The sequence below is a fragment of the Malaya genurostris genome, chromosome 3 (genome assembly GCF_030247185.1).
Source record: "Malaya genurostris strain Urasoe2022 chromosome 3, Malgen_1.1, whole genome shotgun sequence".
NCBI lineage: Eukaryota > Metazoa > Arthropoda > Insecta > Diptera > Culicidae > Malaya > Malaya genurostris.
In genome coordinates this window covers 1774064-1784312 of record NC_080572.1, presented here as the reverse complement: position 1 = coordinate 1784312, position 10249 = coordinate 1774064, and the positions used below count along the sequence as shown (strand labels likewise).

Genomic DNA, 10249 nt, shown 5'->3' with positions numbered 1-10249 from the left:
CTCGGTGTGGCAAAAATCTGACTCTAGCGTGTATCTCTCTGGTGAAATGCCATCTCTGTTCGTCATCATATTTATTATTCTCCTCAGATTAATTCATGTATTTGTATGAAATAAATTTATTGAATGAATTAAGAGTTCTTGCCGTCAATTCTTATTTCTTCATTGTATTGAAATATGTTAATTATAGAAAAACGAAAATACACTGTAGATTGGTATTTGTGTTGCAGCAAAATGACGACTCTCAAATACGTCACAATTTTGAGAAAAAAAAACATTCAATGCTCCACGTGAGCAGCAGCAACATTTGGGCACCATACGCTTCACATGGAAAAGCCTAATTGGGCATATATTTTCCAGGAGAACACTTTTCTGGAAATTAGAAATTATTTTCTGATGGTTGGCTTGTTCGGGCAGGTATTTATCTGGCGGGAGATCTGTCAGGGAAATGTTATATCTGAGGCAAACTGGCAAACAATTGATCAGGAAATAGTATACCGCTCTTGCATCTCGGTTTCCGTTGACAGAGAACTGCAAAGAATAGAACCTGAGTTAGCTAAATGAAAACAGACGCAATACGTTATGATGGTAGCTCAGGAATAAAATTTAAGCTCTTACCATGAGGATGTAGAATTTGGCTGTTCACTTCTTAAGTCGCTCTTAAAAAGTGGCGCTGGGGGCACAAAATTTTAATTATTTGAACTATTCAACAACTTCCTCAAACTATTTATTTATGCGGGGCTCCTTGGTAACTTGTTTATAGTAACTTAAACAGTGTTGCTCGAGAACAATATTTTTATCATTATCAAGGGGTCGCTATATTTGTGGTATCTGGCGGTAAATCGCTCACAGACACTTTTTAGTTCGATTTTTCTTCGAAGTGCCTGGTCGCGTCGACGGTCTGGCTCTAGATCACCTTTTTCATATTGATTTTTCACACGTTCTGTTACCAAATCCATTTGATCGTTGTCACGTGGTGCATCATGATTAGACATATAAATTTTCGTATTCGCCATTTTCTTTTTCCCTGTAGCATCCGGATCCGGTGGTTTCCCACCTCCTTCCGCCATCTTGATCAAGCACTTAACTTTCTAAATTTTCTCTATTTTATTGAATTACAATTCACAACCATTTTTTTTGGATAAAATCACAATCGAAATTAAACATTATCTTTCAATAATAACTTTTCGTAACCACTTTTAGGTAAGGAGTCCAATTGAAGTATCGTCCATTATAGTTCTTTTTATTACTGAGTTTATTTCATTTAACGGTATATTTAATAGGGCACAATGCGTTAGCTCTAGGATCCCGACGATAGCTTAGTTTGTGTTTTTTGTAGAATCAAAGCACAGACTAACAGACATGACAGTATGAGTAAATTCTCATAAAAATAATTTTTCCTGATGCACTAGTTCCACCTATATTGTACTGCGCGAACTATTTACTATCGGTACACCCCTTGTGTTATGTATTATGTTAATTCACTAGTTGATTCCCCCTCGTTTGTCAACACCGATCAGCTGCTTGCAGGGATGCCTGGTTTCATCATAGTATTTGGAAATGAATCGTCACAGTAAACAATTATATTACGTTGATAATATATTTAACTTTTTCGCGATGTTGGAAGGTAACCATTTATTTTCCTCAACATTGTTCATCTAGACTATTTTTTATTGTGTTGGTAATTTTCACCTGAAATTAAGTGGCAACAGATCAGAAGTAAGTAAATATTGCAACTAAACGGGTTCGATTTTGTATTGCGTTGAAGGATGAGAAGTAGGCATAATTCTGTATATAGTTTTGGCAATATGTATTAAATCTGTATCCTGCATGAAATTCGCATGGACGTATACAAATCAATACATTACAGGTAATTCTGTATGAATGGCAACTCTGTTGGTAAATGAAAAAAATAAACACAATCTAGATGACAGACAGGATGTTTTTGATATGGTAACGTGGCGCCATCATGACACATGTGAGTACTGTCCCAAATAAAGGAATATTCGAAATAACCGTTAAAATTATTGAAGATTCTAATTTGAGTGTCCTGTCTGTTAGTCTGTGATCAAAGTTTCTAGGATTTTGAAGTATTTATAGTGGTTTTCAGCTTGACATAGAATGCGACGGAATCGTCGCAGGATTGCGAAATAATGAGCGTCAGAACAACTGATGCCAGGTTTGCGGATTGATATGTGAATTTGAAATTTCGTTTGTTAGCAGACTTTGCAATTAAGCCGACTTTTTTGCAGATTTTCGAAATTTTTATAAACAATCGTCCATTTTAATGACTTTTGCTATTACTGTAGGGGTTTCGTTTGGTTTTTTCGTCATACTTCTAAATATTGAGGTCGCATAGGACCATTTCTAATACGCAGACGCCTAAAATTTCACCTGGCATCGCTGCCAGAAAATTGGACAGTTTTTTTAACCTCTTCGCTGTCTGTTGTATTGAAATTAACTAGCATTAGGGCCAAAAGAAAAATTAATCGGCTGTTGGATTGAGGCCAATTACATTTTCAACTGGTAAAATTCCTTAGCGACAATTGTTATTTCATCGAAAGCATCAACAAATGTATATCTGTCAAAGACGACCAACTTTTTAGAGTAGACAAATAGCACAATCGATTAAAGCACGAGGTTTTGAAAACCAAGGCGTCGATTATTACAAAATATAAATGAAAAGGGTACATACTAAGCACAAAATACCCAAGCAACCAGAAGTTCCACAATTACTTAAAAAGTCCACTTTCTTGCTGCTTAAAAGTACACGCTGAACTTTTGAGAACTTGAAAGTACAGATCAAGTTCCGCGTGAACTTTCTAGCTGCTTAAGAAAATACGTGGCAATTTTTGACAGTTCGAAGTACAGAACAAGTTCCGCGTGAACTTTCTCGCTGCATAGAATCTGAACAATGTATTCTAGAAGCAGCTTGGAAGATCGTTCCGCTGTGTCGCACGAACTTTCAAGTGTGTACTTAAAAAATGGGCTGCTTAGAATGCTATTGAATAACTTTGAGAGCTGCTTAAGCCAAATCAGTCCCATTTATCCGAACTTTTGGTTAGTTGGGTAACCATTATGTACGATTCAGACGATCCGTCTTCTTTTGTCACAGTCAATCTCCGTCACCGGCACCGTCAACATTAATTACATGCATTCTTATGGAGCCATTCACACGCAACGTCACTGTCACGGAATGTCTTGACGGACGGAGCGTGTGAACGTTCCGGTAAAGAAAGTATTAAACTAATTTTGACGGAAGCTGACGTTCCGGTGACGGTGACGGAAAAAAATCCGTGCAAGTTGTAGCCGTAATCGGTCACATACGCATTATCAATATGAATTCATTATGACTGAAGTTTTCCTAATAATAAATAAAAAATTAGTCATTGTAACGGTCAATTTAAAAAATATTTTTTTCTGGCTTGTGGTCTCGAAGGGGTTGAATCGATGCGAATGACAGTTTCGCTATCTTTGCGGCATTTTGTCGCTATCTTATCGCATAGCAATCTTTTCTAGCCGACAGTGAAAATCACTATATTCGTTAGAAAGAAACTCGGTTTGTTCAATTTTCATTCATTTTTATCAGTGTACAGCTGCATGTTAAGGTTGCGTTTCGATTTAACAAAGCTGCGTTTTTCGTTCGCTATAAACAAATTGTAATATTGTTTGCATCACAGTCACACATTGTGCTACATGCATCGAGTATGAGGGAGAAAGACTAAATTAACGTCAATACCTGTGATTGCCGCATCCGATATACGCGACCGTGGTTGAAGTAGCAACAAGAAGATAGAGAGAGAGAAACAAAATAATCAAGTTCAATTTAGACAGTCTCTTTCGAGAGGTTCGTTGTCTTCGTTTAGTTTCAACAGTTTGAGAGCAAAAATTTCCACTCACCCAGGCTAAATTGTGTGTTATTGGTGCGATTACGTGTTTTGTTAGTGGACTTGATCTGTTTCGATAGTTAAATATTACGAATTTCAGTTGTGAATAAAGGGAACTGAGTTGTTACTGTTCTTCGATATTGTTTTAGTTTAATCGAATCGCATCCATAGTATAGGTGAAAGGTAGAAAAAACGAAATTTTCTTCGGCACACACAAAAGAAACGAATGAGACAAGGGACGTCGACCGAAGCAAGAAAAAGAGAGCAAGATCGCGATCGGTCGGCCAAAGGATAGTCTGAAAATCCCATAAGAGTGCATCGTTGAAGTAAAAGAAGAATATATCTTTTTGACATTTTGATTTATCTTTGGTTTATTTCGCATGTTATGTGGTGATTCGAACGTTTTTCTGACAATCAAAGCCTTCTGAGACAATTTATAATTGGAGAAAAGGTGGATGCATTATACGGACCATTTTTCGTGTGGAACAAAATCATAGTAAAAGGAGATCATCGTTCGTAAACTGCGCTAGTTTTTTTTTGCGTGACAAGTCCTTCGAAGTGGCAGAACAGGCCTTTTTTCTTGTGACCAGGTCCCGAAAAGCTGCAAACCTGAAGAAGTTAGTGCAAACACGTCTCAATATGATCCAAGATCCGGGCGCCGGAATCAACGAGAGTCCTGGTAGAGTGAATGTTTTATTTGCTCATTCTGCAATTTACGTTTTGTTTGTTCTTTAGCAGAGCTGCAATCAGCGATCAAATACGATCGGGTTGCATATGACGTTCATCGGCCACCGGTACCGGGAGGACTGCCGGTGACGCCAACGGCAATGGAAGTAGATCCAGAAACACCGCTTGATATGACCGTACGTCGGAAGGATTCCGATCGGCAATCAGATTTCTGTCCGTCTATCGATCAGCCAAACTCATCAAACAGTGGAAAACACAGTTCGGATGGACCGATCAATCTCAATGTACGTCCGAGTGTGATAACGAAAGCTCCACCACCGCCAATCAAAAAGCGGATAAGCAGCATGCATAGCAATGGTACATTTTGTGTCTAATTGAAATAATCTTGATTATCTTTATTTTGGGTTTAATTGTAGGTGAAATAGTGATAAAAAGCGCGGTGGGTGATAATCTGTCTCCGGTAAATTGTGATGTTTTCATCGAAGAACATTTCCGAAGATCGCTCGGTAATACATATGCTTCCATTTATGGATCTAGCAACAATAACAACAATCAGCCGAAAAGTGCCGGCAGTGATACCAGAAACAGTAGTACTAGTAGCAGTAGCAGTATTAGTAGTAGTTCCAGCAGCGCAAACAGTGGTTGCGCTCTAAGTACCAGCAGTAGTCAGAATACTTCGAGTGGAATCAGTACCGCTGTTAGTGGAAGCAGCAACAATAGCCTGAGTAATTTCAACGTTAGTAGTCAACTAACTGGTATCACCAGTGCTGCCAGACAAAACCAAGCAAACCCACAGCTGGAGATCGCATCGTTGCTAACGTCTAAAACCGACACTGGGTTGCTTCAGCAGGAGACGAAGGCGAACCAGGAACCAGGTACGATGCAGCATGTGAGGCCAGATTCCGAGGAGGAAGTAGATGATCACTTTGCGAAAGCTCTCGGAAATGACACCTGGAAAATGATACAGAAGAAGAAAATGAATTTGTGAACTATAGTACGAGTGAGAGGAATTTTTGCAACATACACACACTTGATGGACGGGATTCTATTTAGACAAGGTTACGTTTTAGGGTATGAACAGGTACGGAAGCAGAATCACAACCATGCACTCTATAGTAGCAAATAGCCGTTTTTTTTGTAAGGAAAATGATAAAATGGTACCTCAGATAGGGCCTATGTCTGGTCAAGATATGAGAAATTAAGACTATAGAGTTGCCAATCCTCGCGCTCCGTCGCTCTCGATTGAAATGGTCACTTGTTATCACATTTATACCATTTTCATTCAAATTACTCACGTACTATATATTAACTAATGCTGATATCTGTGTTAGGAACGCTTTTCTTATTTTTTGTATACAAACATTATCCGTTTTTAATATTGCCACTTGTTCAAAACGAGCGCATTTACTAATTCCTTGTTGTTTGTTGTAACTGATTTCAACTGTTCCCGTCGAATTTTTTTTTACTTCCACTTTGTCGAAAGCTAGATCCATCAACAGGTGATCTGCAGAATAATTTTATGTTCACCGCACTTGCATCGTTTCCGATTACTAGTGGTAAAACCACTGCCGTACGACGAAAAGCCACCAATCGCGACTGCTTTGTCGAATCAAATTACTTCTATTAGCTGCCTCATTCTCCCCGATAGGCTGGATATCAATTGGTTTCGTTGAATTCTCGATCAACAAAACAACGGATTTCGCTCGAACTGCAACTTGGTTTTGTTTCTATGTTCCTATGGTGATGTTCGAAAACGACGTTACATTCACGAGTCAAATTAAATGAAATTCTAGAAGCCAACCAAGTTTTTAGCAGGCTGAAGTTCTTGATTTCGAGTCTAATTCTAACCGTTTTTTTTTTCATTTATGCCATTCGATAGGCGTTGGAAACGAAATGTTTTTGCTAAGATTTTTCTATACTGAAGTATCCAGCGTTTAGATGAACTGTTCGGAAAGTAATTTTACGCCTTAACGTCCAGATATGCAGACGAACATTATTAAATTCTGATCGTGACTGAAATGATAAAACATACAACTTTTTTTAAATTTGTCTTAGAAAATGTTATTCACGTACACTTTGAATTATTGTTAAAATTCTAAGTAACTCGAATTTCACTAAGAAGTTAACTGACAAATTTGTTTTGTGAGTTTTACTATTAGTGACAATACTTACCTTCTAGAAACGGCTTCGGCCTGGAAACGATACATCGAGGCAAGCAATGCAAATCAAAATAATCCAAGTAGTCTGCCTGTTGATTGTGGAAGCACTTCGCTTCAGTACTGATTTCGAATGGTGCTAGAATGTATCAAACGCTATCTATTCACCTTTGGAAGCCAGTACTTAGAAAAATGTGTTTCACTAGCTGCCGCAACCAACATAAAAACTTGTAATCAAAATCCATTCATAATATTTGCAATTGAGTTTAATTGAATTCGTTTATTTGTATACTCCAAAACAAAATGTGAAACAGAAAAAAAATTTTGTGTTTCTGATATTTTAATCTTTTAATTTTTTATCGAATAATATAATTGATAAGTTTTAATACAAAACTAAAAATGAGATAAAATCAAAAACTCTACACATACACACACTATAACTGGAAACTACCATCCATTGGAATGAAAATAATAAGCTATATAAATGTAAAGTTCTCGATGAAAAAGTAATAAATATTTTTGTGATAGAAACTTCCTTTAAGAAAAACGCACTTCGTTATTATCAGCCCAAATACAATCACTACCGTTGTCTGCACTATTCACCGATCCTGTGCTACGTACTACGGAGAAGTTATACGAAAACAAGTTGTAAGCTTGGCCACCGCCAATTCTCGACTGCGGTAATCTCGACGCAAAAAGGTCGGTTTAAATGAAACTTAGATGTTACAGGTGACAAATCTAGAACAAAAAGACATCCGATACACATCAGGTAGCGTTGAAGAAAGGAAGGAGTAGTCGCCCCCCCCACCAAATTTCAATACCAGTGGAATCACATCAATGTCGTTCGTCACATAGTCGGATCGCCCCGGCCTCTTCTAGTCACTGCATGTATGCTTCTTTTTTGTTTCCTTCTGGCTGCGCACACCGGCCACGGGAGGCAGAATTATGAAGAAATAATAAAACGGATTGAATTACCTATTCGAGGCGGTTTTCCCCTTTGCGAGGCTTCGTTCAGCATCCTCCTGTATCTCCTAATACTTAGTAGACATAGGGCAAATCACAAAAAGCAATGCGAAAAACACACGCAACTTCAGATTCTGAGATGCGGCTGGCTGGTAGGGTTTCCATCAGCCTTTACGCCACCTCTCGAAAGCCGAATAAGAAATGCCAAATACCACCTTCTTGTCCTGTCCCTTCTAGTATCCACATCCACATTCAGGAATCTGCAATGCGGGGAATGATCCGGTGACTTGAATGACTGACTGCAATTCCGCGCACATTCACACATCATGCAACAACAGAATCCGATACGCTAGCGCTTCATGCCAGAGTGGTCACATTTTGTAACTTGGCTGAAAAAAAACATGACGTGGGACGATTTTTAGATCATACAAGTCTGTAAGCCTACAAACGAATGGACAAGGAACTAGACCTGCCGGACAGCTTGACATTTCCGAAAGTGTTTTGTGAAACAAATGGGTTTATTTTTCTTTCTATTGGTCGAATATCTAAGCGCAATTGTTCGAAAAGTTCTGATAAACAAAATGGGAAAAGATAGTGTACCAAAATTAGATCTTGCGCATGGGCCATCCAAAGCGAAGCGCATGAAATCATCTTCAAACATTAAATTATTTTGATCGTTCTATCGATTCAAATAAAGATTTCATAAATTTTCTCAAATTTTTCGTTATATTTTTTATCAAATCCTATACCTCTTAAAAATCGCCCTTTATTTATTTGTGTATTATCAGCAGACACCATACGGCTTTGTATTTGGTGAGGATTATTCAACGGTAAACATCAAAATAGGAGCGTCTAAAAAGGGATTCGAATCTTACTCAATCTGCTCAATAGCCAAACCATTCTGGTGCGCGCTTCATGTGATGCACACTGCTTTCGTGCTTTCAATAGTAAATAGCAAAGCGGCCATTAAAAGTGTCATTACTAAAAAGTAATATGATTTTTAATGAACCTGTAAGGGCAGTAGTGATAAATTCTCCATACAAATTTGAATTAACATCACTTAGTAATCATTCAGATGACATTACTAATTCTCGTGTAAGGGCCGCTGAAAATTTCATCATTTTCCAATGAAGAGTTCCTGTCCACCAGTATGTAGGTTATTACTTATATATTTAGCCTTGGAAACACTAAGTATTGCCCGGTGGATTTGACGTTTCCATAATAAAGTTTGACATTTTTAACCATTACCATTTTCAGAACATTCTGTCATTTGAGCGCTATTTGTTTTGTTTAAAGTGAGTTGATACAGTGTTGCTACTGCGGGGAGAATCCTCATGATCTGTCGGAGTGCTCTACGTAAATACAGCGTGCAGAGAAATTGAAGCGATCCGTGAAAGAACGCTCTGAACGTTCTTACGCGGAAATACTAAGAAGATCCACTCCATCGAACCCGTTTGCACTCTTGCCAGTTGAAGAGAATACATTTGACGACCCAGGCGAAGAACCTTCTTACACGCAGGTTGAAGGAAGCAGGAAAAGACAAAATCTGGCTTCTTCTAAGCGTCCTCGTAAAGGCCTCAGAATGTCCTCTTCGTCACAAAATGATCAAATAAAAATGAAAAGTGCTGACTCAAAACCGAAGCAAGCAGTACCCAGCAGGGGCATCAAAAAATCCGAATGACCCCAAATCACAACCAGAAAATCGAACAAACGCTGGATTATTGAAATCTTCTGATATCGTGGACTGGACATTAACCACAGACTAATTAGGTCCTTCAAACATTTTAACGGTCATTTCGAATATTCCTTTAGTTGGGACAGTACTCGCATATGGCATGAAGGCGCCACGTTACCCAATAAAAACATCTTGTCTTTCATCTAGACTGTGTTTATTGTTTTCATTTATCAACAGAGTTGCCATTCATACAGAATTACCTGTAATGTATTGATTTGTATACGTCCATGCAAATTTCATGCAGGATACAGATTAATTACATATTGCCAAAACTATATACAGAATTGTGCCTACTTCTCATCCTCCAACGCAATACAAAATCGAACCCGTTTTGCTACAATATTTACTTGCTTCTGGTCTGCCGCCACTTAATTTCGGGTGAAAATTACCAACACAATAAAAAGGCGGGTGGGTAATGTCAGAGACATAACTGGATGTCGTGAATACGAAAACAACTGGCATGTTCCTTAACACTTTCGAATATCAATTATAGTTGATCAATTGTATGAATTATGCAAGCATTCCCCTTTTTCACTACTAGAATTTGAAACGATGCACCTAAACTAAAGTTCAGATTAGCTACATTAAACATTCTGAAACATAAATAAATATTATGAAATAACGAGTATAGATTTTTATAATAAAAATACAGATTAATCTGTATACGTGACAACCCACTTTCGCACGGCATATTTCCAAACGACACCCATTCTAGTATAAAATTTTTTTCCTTATCAACACTGTCATTTTTGCATTGCGTGATTCGTGATTGAATGTGTTAGTGACGGTGCAAACTTTGTCTACTTCTATTTGGATAAATCTGA

General features: G+C 38.0%; 1 protein-coding gene across 3 annotated transcripts; it reads left to right on the top strand.

Moving 5' to 3' along the window:
• The first annotated feature begins 3829 nt into the window (after positions 1 to 3829).
• Positions 3830 to 6076, top strand: LOC131435880 (uncharacterized). Of its 3 annotated transcripts, XM_058604136.1 has the most exons (4): positions 3830 to 4210; positions 4305 to 4563; positions 4620 to 4928; positions 4988 to 6076. In XM_058604136.1, exons 2-4 carry the CDS (start codon positions 4524 to 4526, stop codon positions 5557 to 5559), a joined length of 921 nt encoding a protein of 306 aa, XP_058460119.1. In that variant the 5' UTR covers positions 3830 to 4210; positions 4305 to 4523; the 3' UTR covers positions 5560 to 6076. The 3 variants fall into 3 exon arrangements, with proteins under 3 accessions (XP_058460119.1, XP_058460121.1, XP_058460118.1); XM_058604138.1 differs by having other exon boundaries at positions 3830 to 4563; positions 4623 to 4928; XM_058604135.1 differs by having other exon boundaries at positions 3830 to 4563.
• The last annotated feature ends 4173 nt before the right edge of the window (positions 6077 to 10249 follow it).